Genomic DNA, 16,257 nt, shown 5'->3' on the forward strand with positions numbered 1-16,257 from the left:
CTAAATTTTGCAGGAATTGTTGGGAGTGGGGAGGGATAGGGATCATACCTTGTACAAGTAATGGGCCCAAATGCCTCAGATTAACACATTTCATAATCGTCAATATATTTTCATAATTTTCTGGAAAACTGTGATCTGGATTTTGACCAAACTTGGCAGGAATCATCAATGGATGGAGGGGATCATTATCTGTACAAATGATGGTTGGGGGGGGGGGGGCATAAGGATAGACCCCAAATACCCAAAATTATATCCCTGAATATCAAGATTTTAGTTTACCTCAGCTTGAGTGCCATGAAGGTTAAGTGCAATACTTGCTGAGCGCTAGACCCGCAGGTTACTTGTTAAAAATGCAATGACTTTAAACAAAATTTCCCACTTCCATAATTTGCTGATTCTTATACGTATATCACAATGCCTCCACAAGTTTTGTAGTTGATATTTTTTGAAGTATGAGTGATAATAAAGTGAGACTATATGTAGGCCCTACAATGAATAATGTTGCAGTTGACATGGGTAGGCCCATGGTGAAGTTGTGAGGCTCTTCAAGAGCTCACAGAAATTAAACATAATGTTGATCTTACTGTCATACAAGTCTTTATGACCTCATATTGGTAGGTTGTGTACTGATTCCACATCTCACAAAGCAAGACATTTCATGAAAATCCAGAAGTTTTGTATGTGAGGCTTATTTTATACCCATCATTGATATAATTTGCCTGGTAAAGCTTGTCCACATCAATCAAAAAATTTCAGCTTATCATATGCCACTGGTCAATCCACAATTTTTTCTCCCCTCTTCATGCCAAGTTATCAGATTTTCATAATCAAACCATTTCTGGAAGATACTGTGTATTATGCTATACAGGTATCCAAGCATGTGACAAATGAGAGGCCTGTAATGAATTTTTAGTTTTGTTCGTGTGTGTGAAATTTGATTTGCCCTAAAGATTGTAAATTCCTGTTTAGAGTCAACATGGAAGCAATGCCTTGTCAAACTACATTAGGATTATAGAAACAGAAAACTGAAATTGTTCTATACTGTATAATGAAATGCATTTTCTTGGGCATGTTAATGCAAATTGTGTCACATCTATACTGATGTCTACCTATTTACATCAACATCTCCTGTATTACAATGAGAACATAATTGATACTATTTCAAGAGCAAATTTTGCACACTGTCTCTTTATCCTTATTTTGTATCTGTAGGGCATATTTGTTAATGTCTTTGTTACGTGATTGCTTTTTGTGACTGAAAAGATTTGTAAATGTATTCATAATATCAATTTAAGATTATGTGTTCCCCATGAAGTTAAGTAATTGGTGTCATATTAAACAAAAAAGTGTTCATGAGATATATACTGCATCCACTTGTTGCAAAAAGAAGTCATCATTTTGGAACATTTTGAAAGAATAAACATGGATTCTTGCTTGATCATGTTTTTGTCAAATGTAGTATCTTTAATTTTCTAGTGATGAAGTGATCGACTTCTTGGGTCACAGTGTCAGAAAGAGTCTGTAAATTTTTTTGGGAGGTATGTTCAGCACAAAATTTCTATGGGCAGGGCCATCATGGAAGTTGGACATTTTAACTTCAATCTTCATTGTCTTAACAGAAATAGAAACCGACAAACAAAGGATCTCCAATTTCAGTAATGTGTCTGAAATAATGATGGAACATGAATTCATAACACTGGTAAGAGATACAGGCGACTCTCGCATTAGGTAGTCAGGACTGTAAGAAATTTCTTGTGATAAAACCTTGTCACAATCAAAATGGACACCCGCAGGCTGCTACCGCGGCCAGCGCTGTGTTTTTAAAAGTGGGGGTCCTATAGTTCAATATTTCTGGAGTGCCTCTTCCAGGTTTCATCAGCTGACGAGCAAAAAAAAAAAAAAAAAAAAAAAAAAAAGCTTTACCACATTTTTCTGGTGCCACTTCTGGGGTAAAAAAAGAAAAAAAAAAGTGGGAGCCCAAAAAGGTCAAACCCTATGTATTATGCACACAAAAAAAGGTGGGTGGGGGGTGGGCTGAGCCCCTCCGGCAAACCCCCCCCCCCCCCTTGCACCGTGCTGGCTACATGAAGGAAGACAGATATGGCCGTGACACATTAAAGGGGAATGAAACCCAAGTACAGTATAGGGCCTTGGCCCTAGTAGTGTGTAAATTAAGGAAATTCAGCAAAATTAGTAGAACACATGAGTACAGTTTGAGAAATATCAGACAATTCATTCAAAAGTTATACATTTTTAAATTTGGTGCAATCATCACCTGATGAGGGGACTGTGAGATCAAGTTTGAACAATGGTGTAATGAAAATAGGCCTATAAAAAATGTATAATTTTCATTAAAAGATGGAATTTCGTGGTATCCTCGTTATATTTTCTTTCTATCATTGTACATACATGATGCCAATACTGTAGTCATCTTTTTATCCAGTGATGGCTGCACTGAAACTTAAAAAAAAAAAGAAGGTTTATAACTTTTCAATGGATTGTCTGACTTTCCTCAAACTTTCACTGATGTGCTTTACTAATATAGCTACATTCACTCAATCCACACATGTATTTGTGTGTCATTCTCTTTTAGGCCCCAACCTGCAGGTGAGAGATATGCTTGTGTCAAATAGACTACTTATCCCTTTGTACATACATATATGTAAAGGTATGGAGAAGAGAAAGAGAGTGTGTGTGCAAGTGTAGAAATTTCATTTATGATTAAAAATAAAGAGTGAATCATGTACCGGTAAGAAGTCATGTGACATTGCTCACTATGCTACTTGTACCACTATAGAGGTAGACAATCTGGTATGAGTTGCAATTTCTTATCTTATTGCTTCCCTAAAGTCTTCTTCATGAAATTTGTGAGTACCGGTACCAGAACAATTTTCCGAACATCTGAATAAATAAGATTTATGGACATGAAATATGTTTGGCAGTGATCTAGTATCTTCATATTCTTGTCTTGGCCTGATTCAGGCAGTTTTGGTGATTTTCACAATGTATGACTTTTGGTGACGTTTTGAGATAAGAATTATCTATTCTCCCATGACATGCTAGCAAATCAAACGCGTGTCACAGTGAAAGCGAGCTCGAGGCTCTTGTTTAGCTTACGTGTAACAGCAATTGCGCCACCACTTGTTGGTGATAGACACAACTAAGGAGAGTGCACGATATAGAGACGTAGCCATCCCTTGATCTTCCCAACACGAAGAACATCTCTCGAGGTCTAGCTGATACAGGTTAGTGGTTGCTTTAATATGTTTCTTTCTACTTCGATACTTCAGTCAGCGTCAGAAGAGCAAGGAAGTACATGTAATTAGTAGATTTCTGTACTTGAAAAGCAATGGTAGCGTAGAGTTGCAATGGCAGGTCATGCAGACATACCGATCGATGCTCGTGATGCACGCCTGCTCGGCCCCGGATGGGAAACCTGAATTGACCGTAACCGAACCGACACGTGCACCTCACACCTGCAGTGTGTGGGCGTGTTGGAGGTGTGTCTCAACTGGTTGACGAGTGCGAGTGTGCCATGTTGTGATGCTGTATCAGTTCCCAACAAAGACACGTATTATGATAAAACTCCTGCTTAACTATAAAATATGCTAAATCTTCCTCTCTTTCTGCTGCTCTTTGAGTTTGAATACTCTGTTACTGAATAGAACCAAGTCTCCATGTCACGTCTCAAGTCATATGCGGGACTTGACCGAAAGATCGATCTGTATCTGTCCGTCGGGGAATGTTCCGCGGAGACTGCGTCTGGCTTCACGGATCCCCTCCGTGGAGGACAGCGTCAATGGCAAAATATAAAAGAGTCCTCCGGACAGACGGATCTTTCTGTCTAATGCGGGACTAGCCCGACCAGACGCTGTGCGACTGGGCTGTGTAATTTATGGTTCCTTAGTTAATGAGGGATATTGCAGCTAACTTGAACAACACATGTGTGAGGGCTTGTGTCTTGGAATAGGCTTTAGGCTAGCTAGGTTTGGGATCCCTAGATTTATACGCATAGATGTAGGCCAGGGATGTTGGCACACATTTGCACGCACTGACGAACTGAATGACAGCGAATGGATCGAGCTGGAGTGGTGACAGAAACCACAATAATGCGGAAATTCACCGAAATCATTCACATACTTTCATTGAAAAAGTTGACTTCAAGCAAAGCAGTCTTTATTGTATAGGTCTAGATCCCCCTGTGCATGCAGCACCAGTAAAGACTGTACAATGATTTATTCATAAATGTAAATTGTGCTGCAGTTGACATTTTGACATTATGATTGTGCTATAATTTACAGCTATGAAATGGGCTAGGGAAGTAGACTTCAGATGCATGTCGTTTTGCTTGAATTGAAATTAGCATACCAGTGTGTAATTTGTATTATAGTCTGTCAATAATGGTTCATTCAGCACTCTTGCAGATCAAGGTTTTGGTAATTACTTTAACCAAGTTAAATGTTAAATAAACAGTATGAAATTCAAAATTTTCACGCTGATACAGAAAAAAAAATGCATGATTTCATTTCTGGTTACATTGTAGTGTGGTGATAAACATTTCGAAAGAAACGGTTTCCCCTTTGCAGCCTGACGCTTTATACACAGAGACAGTAAATACAACCATGCCTGTTACTGTGGAAGAATATGGCCGCACCAAGAACAACCAACTGGTTGAAAAGTACACCATCACAAATAAGAATGGCGTGACTGCAAGATTAATCAACTTTGGTGCCTCCCTGATGGAACTCTGGGTGCCAGACAAGAACAACCAGACAGCCGATGTTGTCCTTGGCTGGCCAGACTTGAAGGGTATGTCATTAGAATTCAATGAGATCTCTTTGTTTTCTTTGCTCATGATGAAATGTGGGGATTGTGCTGTCAAATGATTGAATGATATTTGTGTTTTGTCAAGATTCAATGTGTATTTGTAGATATCAAGAGATGTATGGAATTAAAACTATGATTCAAACGTGAATCATATGCACCATGGTTTCGTGTTTATTCACTGTGATCATGTCAACCAGAAGTTGGAGACCTAATACGGCCTCAAAAAAATATTTGGTGAGAAGAGAGATATTTATTGAGTAAGTCATTAATAACAAAGCTGACAATGTAGCTAAGCTAGTGATGACTCTCACCGAAAGTAAAGTAAGTAGTTGATCAGTAAATTAGATGATTGTGTGATCATGTGTAGTGTAATGTAATTTGACGGCTGTGCCAGCTCAGTAAATTTGACTGTTGGACATGATCAGAAGTCCTTAGTAGGTAGCTAGTAATCTGTTTTGTTCTACTCCTTTCATGAGCTGATAAAATGAACAAGGGGGTGTTATTTATTATTGTTCTGTTTGGTGTAATAAGAACAAGGTCAAAATTTATAGCAAGTTCAACATTTTTTTATCTAGAATGAGTGACAACTTAACATGTTCAACACCATGACTTGCCTGTTATCAGATTATTTATATTCAATGTATGATTTCATTATTGTACATTAGGCTACGAGAAGAACTCCTTCTACTTTGCCTCTGTGGTTGGCCGGGTTGCCAATAGGATAGCCAAGGGCAGCTTTACAATAGATGGCATCAAATATCAGCTGGCTATAAACAATGGCCCCAACACCAACCACGGTGGGATTGATGGTTTCTTCCATGTGAGTAGAGATCATTAATCATCTGGGCTAGAGTTTGTAATTCTGAAAATTTGTCAATCCGAAAATGAAATGAGGTTCATTATACAGCCTGTTCATTTTCCAAAAGGTTTAATGATCCAAAAATGAAATAAAGTTTGTCATTCCAAAGGTTCGTTAATCCAAAAATAAAATAAGGATTGTCATTTTAAAAGTTCATTAATCCAAAAATGAAATAAGGTTTGTGATTCCGAAAGTTTGTTAGTACGCACTGCCTGTTTATTTCTGGATCAACAGACCTTATTTCATTTTCAGATTAATGAACCTATATGGAATGACGAACCTCATTTAATTTTGGATTAATAAATCTTCAGAGTAGGGAACCTTATTTAATTTTTCAGAGTAATAAACTTTTAAAATGATTAACCTTATTTCATTTTTGATTTGATCAAAACTTAGAATAACAAACGTCACCCAGTTTTCTGTGTATCTGGTAGTTAAGTGTTGTTTGCAAGTGGTGTGTAAATATTATATTGAATAGTAATAAAGTTGTTTGTCCAACATGTCATGCATGACTTACAATTTCATTTATGTTTATGTGTGTGAGTGGTGTATGTACCCTGTTACAGTGTCTCGCCAATTGCAGTGTTCAGTAGTAATGCAACACAGCACTTGGTCATTCAAAAGTAGAAAAAGTAATGTAATATGCTGGTAGAGAGCCTTTGTTAGTGCTAGTAGATCTCTGTAATATTCATGCAATCATGTTGCTGCTGATTTATGCAATAGCCATTCACTCCTTGCCTTTGTTACATTTGTGTTAAGTGCATACATTTTGAGGTATTAAACCCTATTCAGATTTCATATACACTGTAGCTCTTCAAATATTTGTGGTATTAGATGGATATGAACATCACAAAGATATCCTCCTTTCTACTATAATGTCTATCTTTTACATCTATACTATGACATCATGACAAATATTTAATTCCAGCTCTACCACTTGGTTCAATCTGTAGAAACTGTGGGCAGGATCCATTGAGGGAGAGGACTCCGTTAAGTTCACCTATGTCAGTGCCGATGGGGAGGAGGGCTTTCCGGGTGAAGTCACGACCTCTGCAACATACCAACTCACTGATGACAACAGGCTTGTGATCTCGTTCATCGCCACAACGACCAAATCAACTCCTGTCAACCTCACCAACCACTCGTACTTCAACCTGGCAGGCCATGTAAATTTGTACTTTGGTTTTATTTCTCTGAGATGTACACTTCTTTGTTTTTATCTATTGTGCATTAACATTTTAAATAAAGTCTGTTCAATTTCTGTCCATATTTTTCAGCGTAGGAATTTGTAGTAATCCTGCAATGAATCCATGCAGTTGTACTGCATGGCCTGTGATACTCCTATACATTGCTATGATATATAGTTTGGGAATTCTCTACATGTGCATGACAGGTTCTTCCATGCCAGTACTGGTATCTTTTTCTTGGAAACTTTGCTCCAGTGAATAAAACCGATCAAATCATATTTGGTCATTATGTTCTTCTCTTCGTTTTTCCTGATCTTTACATGTCTATATGGTGCAGACGGGTTTGGAAAGAGTATTCACCTTTACTGACCTCACAAGTCTAACTGAGAAACTGAGATGCCATTTTCTTTTGATTTTCTCAGACTTCCCTTTTTATGAGTTTAACAAAAATATGCATTAGGTCCCTATTCTAGCACAGCATATATGTATTGAAATAGTTGTGGGAACTGATTAATACCCACATTAACTATATATTATGGGTTTTTTTTTCTGATAGAATGGAGGCACCATACTGGACCACGTAATACAGATCAATGCGGAGCAGTATACTCCATTGGATGACACCAGCGTGCCAACAGGTATGAAGGCAATGCTACCTCTTCTTACATTTCCATTTTGGTCCAGGAAGATATGAAACACATAATTATATGATGGGATATTAGGATTAACAAATAATAACCCTTTTATTAGTAAACAAACATTTAGAACCCAGACATCTTACTTATTTTGCATGATTAGTTCACTGGTATTTACATTCTTGCCTATCAGTGAATCACTGTAGATGCTAAACCACCTCATCTAACTTTTGATATGCCTTATTAAAATTAAAATTTACAAAAATCCAGTATATGGCATTAAAATGTTGCAGAATTATTGGGTTAAGTTATGGTATCTTTATGATTTTGTTTTTCCTTTGAGAGTTCTTTAAAGCCTCCACAAAGCCTGCCAGTGCATCCAGTATTAATTCATTTGCACCTTTGAGCTCTCTCCGTCCTTCATGGATGATATCCTTCCTATGTTAATGAACATATGACTTAACTACAGCATGTTTTAGCCATGCTGGATGTACTGTTGACAAAGAAGGGGGAAAATAAAAAGTCTTTTGGTTTTATGCATAAGGCAAAGCACCTTCATGCTGGGTCTGTGATCTTTGCAATGTTTACCAAGTTAGGCTTGATGTCAAAACAGCTGTGCAAATTTAAGTTTGGGAGTGAGGTATTCATCATTTTGGATGGCTGTTCTGGTGATATTAGTGTACTGTGTATTGGTATTCAAGGCACGCATTCCGATCCTTGGGAGCCCAGTATTTTGCCATCATTGCCTAAAACGGTACTGAAATGATGATGTGACAGTCCCTTGTAATAGCTGAAGTGCTGGTTTCCAAGCAAGATATCCTTGCACAAGGCTTTAGGCAGTGGGTTGGAACCAAGTACGAGCATGGTTAGCAAGTCCAGTGAAACGCAGGTCCAGCAAAATGCACATCTGTGTTTGATATGTAACTATGCTTATGCTCTACATACTGGGTTATGCAGAATTTCAGAATACGAACATAGCTTGTATACATACTCCCATTATAACGATCGTTCTCGGGACCGGTAGTTTTCTTTCGTTATATTGAAATTTCAGTATAACTGAACAAATAAACAATAAAAAAACATAGAGCGGATAGTGTTGCGGTCTGAATTTTTACTTCATTGTAACTGGAATTTCGTTATAACCGTGTTCGTTTTAACGGTAGTGCACTGCACTTCACATTGGCTATCTGTATGCTGTGAACATGTCAACATTGCATTGGAACTAGCTCTCCAATTATCTAATGTTAATTCCTGGTATTTTTGACATTGTGAGGACTGCCAAGTATGTTTTTTTTCCCCCTTCAATTTTTCTGAGACTGATAGCTGTGGATGATGTTACTCTATTTAACCTTATTGAAAGCTTGAAATTATATGTTTTGGTTTGCTCTGTTTTGTCAGGAGAGATAGCTTCAGTAAAGGACACAGTGTTTGACCTCAGGGAGCCCACAAGGATTGGTGATAGGATCCATGATGCACCAGGGCTTGGATTTGACAACAATTTCTGTGTGAAGCCGTCGCTGGAGGAGCCATGTGCGAGGTTTGCAGGATATTCTTGTTATCCAAGAGGGTTGTGATTGTATGATTCCACAAATGTAGAAGGAAGTTAGAAATGTGGGGTTGCAATGTAATGACTTGGCTTGCAGTCACTGTGCCAATGGTAGGACTGTTGACTTAGTACTGGTTTGTTTTTCATCGTTATTTTGTATTTTCTTCATCATATATTAGAAATATGTCATTAAACTGAAAAATATGGGATTATGTTATGAAATTTGTTTTAGTGTTTATAGTTTGTGCAAGTTTCCATTGTACATGTATCGACAAAAAAATATGATTTTTACCGTAAAGTGTTTTTATTTTTATTGCGCAGTTATATGTTACTTGCTATGGTATTATTGGTGATCCTATGCTGGTGGTATTGCTGTTGATGATTGTTGTTAATATCACCATTACCTTCATCATTGTTTTAGAGACAATTTTGTTCATCTTTCATTCAAACATTTGGAAAAAATCAAGTCCCTCATAGGAGTATACAGATACACACACATACACACACAAGGTACTTTGAGATAGTGTTTAGTGCAGGGTGAATGTGACAATGAATCTATCTTATTATCCATTTGATTGCTCTGGAGGATATTAGTAAAGTGGGGAAGAAAGTAACAGTTTGTATATAGGAGCATATATTTCCCTTTGCTTGAAGCTCCACCCCCCCCCCCAAAAAAAAAAAAACCACAACAACAACAACAAAGAAGAATGAATGAAGTCTATGTTATCCCCACTGGACAGAGTGACTCATCGTGAGAGTGGACGCTGCATGGAGATGTTCACCACCAAGCCGGGCATCCAGTTCTACTCGGCAAACTACCTCGACGACACCGCGAGGGGCAAGGAGGGGGCCATCTACCCGAAGCATGGCGCCCTCTGTCTGGAATCACAGTACTATCCCAACTCCGTCAATCAGGTGAGCAAGGGCATTTAGGCCGGTGCCGTATATGAAGAGAGTCTGGACAACTGCTAAATTGGATGCCATGTCGTTACTCGGTGTATTACGCATTGGAGGGTTAGCGTGTACGCTCGGACGTAATAATGAAAGCATGCCAAATAAAGGGTAGTGAACAATGGGCACTACTGATAAGCATATATGAGGTAACGACATGGCTCCACAAAGATCACGGGACTGGTTTTGACCAATCACAGGCTTCAAAACTCATAGACCGAAAACCGAGTTGGCCAGATTCTCTTTTATATATAGAGCACTGATTTAGGCTACTTTCAGTGGGGGATGTCCCTTTCACTGGATCCAGTACTACTTTATAATCATATAACATGCTGATGGACATGTTTTAGACTGAAAGTTGCTTTAGAGCAACGCCAATTTTACGATGGCCCAGACTCCATTAATATAGAGGAATATATGTTATGATAGTCAAAGAGATTCACATTTTATTTACTTTGTTTATGTGCTCCCTTGTCATCATGTATCTTTGTTTCTTTTGCTGTTTATTTACGATATAAATGAAGAATTACTGGGTTTATTGAATGTGCAAATGAAAGAAAATTTACGTTAATATGGAAGCAGATTGTCACGAGTCAATATACAAGTCAATGTGGTTAGAAGATTCACTTCTACACTACACCAACTTGACCTGCACATGCAAAAAAAAAATTGTCAAAGCTATTTCTTTCTCGTTTTCTTGTTTTCTTTTGTGGTGCAGCCCAACTTCCCAAACAGCATCCTGAAGCCAGGAGAAACATACAAGCACACAACTGTCTACAAGTTTTCATGGAACTGATTCTGCATCAATAAAACTCCGAGAGAATCTGCCACAAGATATATATTATGACTCGTGGGTAGCTTAGATAGAGACTTATTTTCTGAATTTATGTGTGCTGTCAAATGTTTTAAAATATGAACCTGTTCTTCTTTTCTTTTCTTTTTCAACTGTAAATCATGATTTCGGTGGTATAGAATGCATGTGTGTGGTTAAGATTGCTTTGAGAGTTTGGTACCAGGTATTTTGCTTATATTTTTTAATGAAAGCCACACATAACAGGGTTTCCGACGTTTTACTCAGGGTCTTGTTTACAGAAGCAATAATGTATGATTGAATTTAGATTTGCAGAATTTTGTCATATGTCACCGTTCATGACAAACTGGAACATAAAAATATGTACATGTATTAATAATGTATCACATCATTGTCAACTTAGCATCATGCCTCTTCACAAAGATCACCACTGACTAAAAAAAAAAGGTGTAAAATAGGTGTGTGTACCTTTTACACACGAGTATCAACATTATTATTGGATGTCTGTTGGCGTACATGATCTGTAAATCACATTAACTCGGAAGAAATTTGCAGAAACCATGGACTACCTTCATGAATTCCAGCCAATGTGCTTTGGAAAATTGTATGAATTCAAGCAGTTACACGGCCTAGTGAGCACTTCTGAAAGTTTCCAGAAAAGATGTAGCCCTTTCATCAATTCAAAGCCGTAGTTCATTACAAGTATGACAGCAATAAAAGACATAATCTATAGAGGTGATGGGGACTTTCTGTCATACAAAATAAATGATTCTTACGATGACTGGTACATGTTAGGAATATGTGTGCATATTTGATTTGATTTGATTTTTTTTTTTTTAAAGGTATTTCATAGATCAAGCCCCGGAAATTAACATTGAAATTATCTATTTATATACAGAACTTCCTATTTTGATACAGATTTCCTATTTTGTATTCAAACAACTGTGTCAAGAATGAAGGCAAACATAACAGCTACTGAAGCTACTGTGGAATTTTTATTCAAATTGTAACATTTGTCAGATCATCATTGTGAATTCCTATGGCCTGACTGAATTTTAAACATACCAAAAAGTGTGCTAGCTGCAGTCTCTTTTGTTGTGTCAACTAAAGTGTCTCCGAAACAAGCATAAGCAGTTGAGTTTGCATCAATGGAATCTCTTGCCGAGACGTCCAAAAAGCCTGTGAAATGCATTACCTGTTGTGATATGTAATATACCAAAATGCTGCATAGACTTTTATGGAGCTTTGACTTGCACGTGATAGTGCTAAATGTGAAGGGAGTACTATTTGAAGGGAAGATATACCATGAAAAAAAAAAAGTGATAATTGATTTTTTTCCCCCTTCTTTTCCTCATCAAGATTTCCAGAATAAATACAGTCAATTTCGAAGACTACATGTATGTGTTTTGAGTTATTGATAGTTGTCCTGTACAGTGGACTCCCGTTATAACTAAGTCCTCGGGACAAGCAGTTTCCTTTCGTTATATGGAAAGTTCGTTATAACTGAAAAAATAAACAATAAAAATACATTGAGTGGAAAATGTTGCGGCCTGAATTTTTATTTCGTTGTAAACGGAATTTTGTTATTACCATGTTCGTTATAATGGGAGTGCACTGTATTAATTTCATTCATGTTTGCAAGATCTGTCATCAGTTGAAAGCCGTCTTTGAATTTTGAGTGAATTACTGCACATTGTTTATGCCTTCAGCCCAAAAGAGTAAATGTCAAGTTTTAGGTTTGTTTTAATATTTTTTGTTCGTCACATTGAAAACATTGTGGAAAGTTTCAGAAATCATTGAATTGTGAATGACAGCATCACATTACAATGGCAAATAAAATTGTAAAGTGTGTTTTAGTACAGCATCAGCCTTGGAAAAACAACAACACAGAATCACCAGTAATCACTGTTAATCAGATCACGTACAATGTAAATCATAGAATGTTACATTGATGCAGATTTATTATTTTTCTTATGCAAATTCCTGGAATGCACAAACTCTTTTGTAACACAAACATAAATAAGAGACATTAGAAAGGACATCTGAGTTCAATCACATTCATCTCGCATATATTCAGCTGAATATACAATTGTATCACCAATACACAATATACAAATATGGTAAGATAAAAACTATTTTAATGCTATGAAATTGATTGACTGAGTAATTAGGCAAGAAGTCAGATTTTGTCTAAAATTCTAAACCAAGTGGAATTGATTAACATTTATAGTGTACTGCAGTAGTTTCATGAAGAACACAAAAAGTAGAAATATCATTTTGCATGACGTGTCCATTTAAAATACATCTTTCATTACCTCCTATTTCTTTCAAATGCTAGGAAGACTTGCTAGGTATTTCTAGTGACAAAAGAACATCTACATGTACAACGTAGCATGAGAGCATACCAGATACCAACTGTGTGACATGCCCATTAACAATCATTTATGTTTCGTCCAATGTATTTAAAATCACCAAGGTGATAATGCATATACATTGTACAATGACATCGTTCATGCATTAGACCATCCAAGGTCAAGACTCGTCCTCTTCAGTTTTTGAATATACATTGTAATGAAGATTTTTGCAATATTGAAAGTTACAATAATTGCAGGTGCCATACCAATGGCTTTGTCAGTACATTGTAGTATGGTGTTACATTATCTGCAATAGTTTCAGCACACATCTCTATAACAAAGGACCTCTTCTTGTTTTCAAGAAATGTATCACACTATGCCTCAAAGATTGTGGGCCCTGGATCCCATATTTTGTGATGGCATGATGAGTTTCTTGTTACATGTAGGTCTTCTGCACAATCCTGTTGAGTCTCATCATGAGCATTAGAGTGCAGGCAAAGAAATGAAGATTGTTACATCATGAGACAAACAACTATTTGATACCACCACTGAGTAAATTATATACATATGTGACTGCCTGTGCTTTGGGATAAGTTTTGACACATTTCTGAGGCAACCTCATTGAAAGAGAGCTGCAAATAAGCATCAAACATGACAAGTTCTGATATGGCATTGCTTTGCACTCTTTCATGAATTAATACAGTGTACTACTATAGATATACTTGGCATTAAACTGAGACTTAATACAATTTCAACAAATAATCCAATGCTTAGTAAAGAAACTACTATTACTGCACATTGGTCTCATACGAGTTATACTTATCTCCAAAAGTTGTGCAATGCAGTATTCATATTATGCTCAGAAAATAGGGTTCACTTTTACATCCATACAGGGAAACATACCTTCATTTAATTAAAATTCACTCCTTATTTCAGACAATATGGATTGTTCTCTCCCTCAAATATCTTTGGCAGTTTGATTACATTGAACACTTATACTACGACACATAAACGTGTATACAATTTGCTTTAGAGCCATTAAGTACAATATTAATTTCTGTTTTTAACAGTTAAGAAGCATAAAATGAAGACTAAAAATTCCTTCAGACTGAAAGACGGCTAACCTCAAGTTTTACGAATGGAGCTTCAAGTAGGAAAGTGCATGAACACAAATTTCATTAAGCTTTTTGTTTGGATATGGGAATAAAACTTGGGTAATGTTTCATCACTGAATGCAACCATTCCAACTCTGATTAACCAGTTGAGGACTCGTCCTCAATGGGTTAAAAGCCCTTGAGATGCAAACTGCAACTTATTCTGTAACATAAAACACTGTCTCAAGGTATTACAATGTGCACACAAAGCATGTCTTCTCTGACATTACTTTGGGGCAGATTTGAGGTTCAGTACATGTACTGGTAATCGCAAACTAGAAATTTGTGCGTAGAAGAGTTGCTGTAATACATATGTATGTCAGAAAACTTCAGATTATCTAATTCAAAGAAACTTGCTTGATATCACACACAAAAGATGCATACTGTATATACAGTATATGCATTAGGGTAATGCAGCAAAATGTGCAGCATGTACACACACCTTCAACAAAAAATAGATATACACTGTATTTAAAAAAAAAAAAAAAAAAAAAAAAAAAAACCTCTCAAATGAATCTTATATTCATTAACACTATCAGCCACGTTGTGGACAAATCAGCAATTTTGCCAACATGAAATATGTGGTTTGAGCAGTTTTGGCAACAGTTCAACCTCTTTTTCGTTTTTTTTTCTTTTCTTTTTATGAACATGCCTGTATTGCTCCATATCTTGCTCAATGAAACCCATGCAAAACACATGCATGCTCCTCCTAGCTTGCTTGCTTCGTGCCTAAACATGATGTCAGATGGTCTTAAGGGCACAGGGAAACTTGAGCCTAAAACCGATAGCTTAAAGGGGCTGTTCAGTACTGGTTGAGGTGGGGATTCATGTTTTGAACATTCCCAAGTGAGATAATGAGAAACCTCTTATGAAATATGAAAGAGCATGTAATTTTAAGAAGGATTAAACATTTATTTGATGAAAATTGGTTTTCAAATGGCTGAGATATCCAAAGAAGTGATAATAATAAAAGGCGACAGGCCACACCTTTTATTAGGATCTCTTTGTTTCACTTTGTTTTGGGATATCTCAGCCATTTCAAAACCGATTTTCATCAAATAAACTTTTGATACCCCTTAGAATTGCATGCTCTTTGACATTTCATAGAGTCATTTCTGAATATCTCGCAAAACGTTAAAAGCTAAATCCTCACCTCGACCAGAACTGTACACACCCTCATCAAAGATGTAATATGATATTGTTGATATGTTTAAGAAATAGCTAATAGTAAATAAATACACTCTGTAGTTGACAAAGTGACAGCAACCACAAATAGTGCCATACTTATCCTATTTTTCAGTGACTTGTTACTCCAAAACATTTTCTTTTGGGAGGGGGAGGGGGGCATATTTTGCATTGAAACAAATAGCTACAGAGCAATACATGACATGAGAGTTGATTTATGTACACACGACAAGCGCTGCACGGTTGTGACATAACAACATGCTTGTCAGATTCACTAAAAAGATTCAGATATTCAAATACGGGAAACCATATTCCCAGTAATTGCCATTATTGACTTGCAGTTTATGTCAGCTCTTGTAGAAGTGTGTAAAGCACAGTTATGGGGTGTACTATGAACAATTATGAACAGAAAGTAGTGGCTGAGATACACCTTCGGGAAGCCCTGCCGCTCCAGCTTCTAACATTAGCTGCAAACACTGATTAATAGCATAGAGGTATATGAAAATTCTATCAAAACATTGATGACTACATCAAGGTGTTGGCAATAGAGGGAAATATTTGGCAGTAAAATATTTCCTTCAACTGAAATTCTTTTCTATTTTTGATTTATTTATCATTATTTTATTTTGCTTGCTTGAAGAGCGTGATAGGAAAATTGAGAAAGATATATGCATCTTATTCTGTTGCTAATCTATCAAGACTTTCAATTGCTTGATGCAGAAGAAACTAGATATATCGCTACGGCTAC

General features: G+C 36.8%; 1 protein-coding gene across 1 annotated transcript; it reads left to right on the forward strand.

Annotated features, from left to right (window-relative positions):
- Positions 1-3,185: 3,185 nt before the first annotated feature.
- Positions 3,186-10,801, forward strand: LOC139733204 (galactose mutarotase-like). The gene is made up of 8 exons (XM_071644041.1): positions 3,186-3,245; positions 4,587-4,809; positions 5,493-5,647; positions 6,640-6,852; positions 7,430-7,511; positions 8,907-9,045; positions 9,795-9,969; positions 10,724-10,801. Exons 2-8 carry the CDS (start codon positions 4,623-4,625, stop codon positions 10,799-10,801), a joined length of 1,029 nt encoding a protein of 342 aa, XP_071500142.1. The 5' UTR covers positions 3,186-3,245; positions 4,587-4,622.
- The last annotated feature ends 5,456 nt before the right edge of the window (positions 10,802-16,257 follow it).

The sequence above is a fragment of the Diadema antillarum genome, unplaced genomic scaffold (genome assembly GCF_040938485.1).
Source record: "Diadema antillarum isolate AM-2024a unplaced genomic scaffold, OU_Dant_1.0 seq00000463_RagTag, whole genome shotgun sequence".
Lineage (NCBI taxonomy): Eukaryota > Metazoa > Echinodermata > Echinoidea > Diadematoida > Diadematidae > Diadema > Diadema antillarum.

Coding starts and splice junctions, on each gene's coding strand:
- LOC139733204 (XM_071644041.1), top strand. CDS start 4,623: ATGCCTGTTACTGTGGAAGAATATGGCCGCACCAAGAACAACCAACTG. Junction 7,512..8,906: donor TGACACCAGCGTGCCAACAG/GTATGAAGGCAA, acceptor CTGTTTTGTCAG/GAGAGATAGCTTCAGTAAAG. Junction 9,970..10,723: donor ATCCCAACTCCGTCAATCAG/GTGAGCAAGGGC, acceptor TTTGTGGTGCAG/CCCAACTTCCCAAACAGCAT.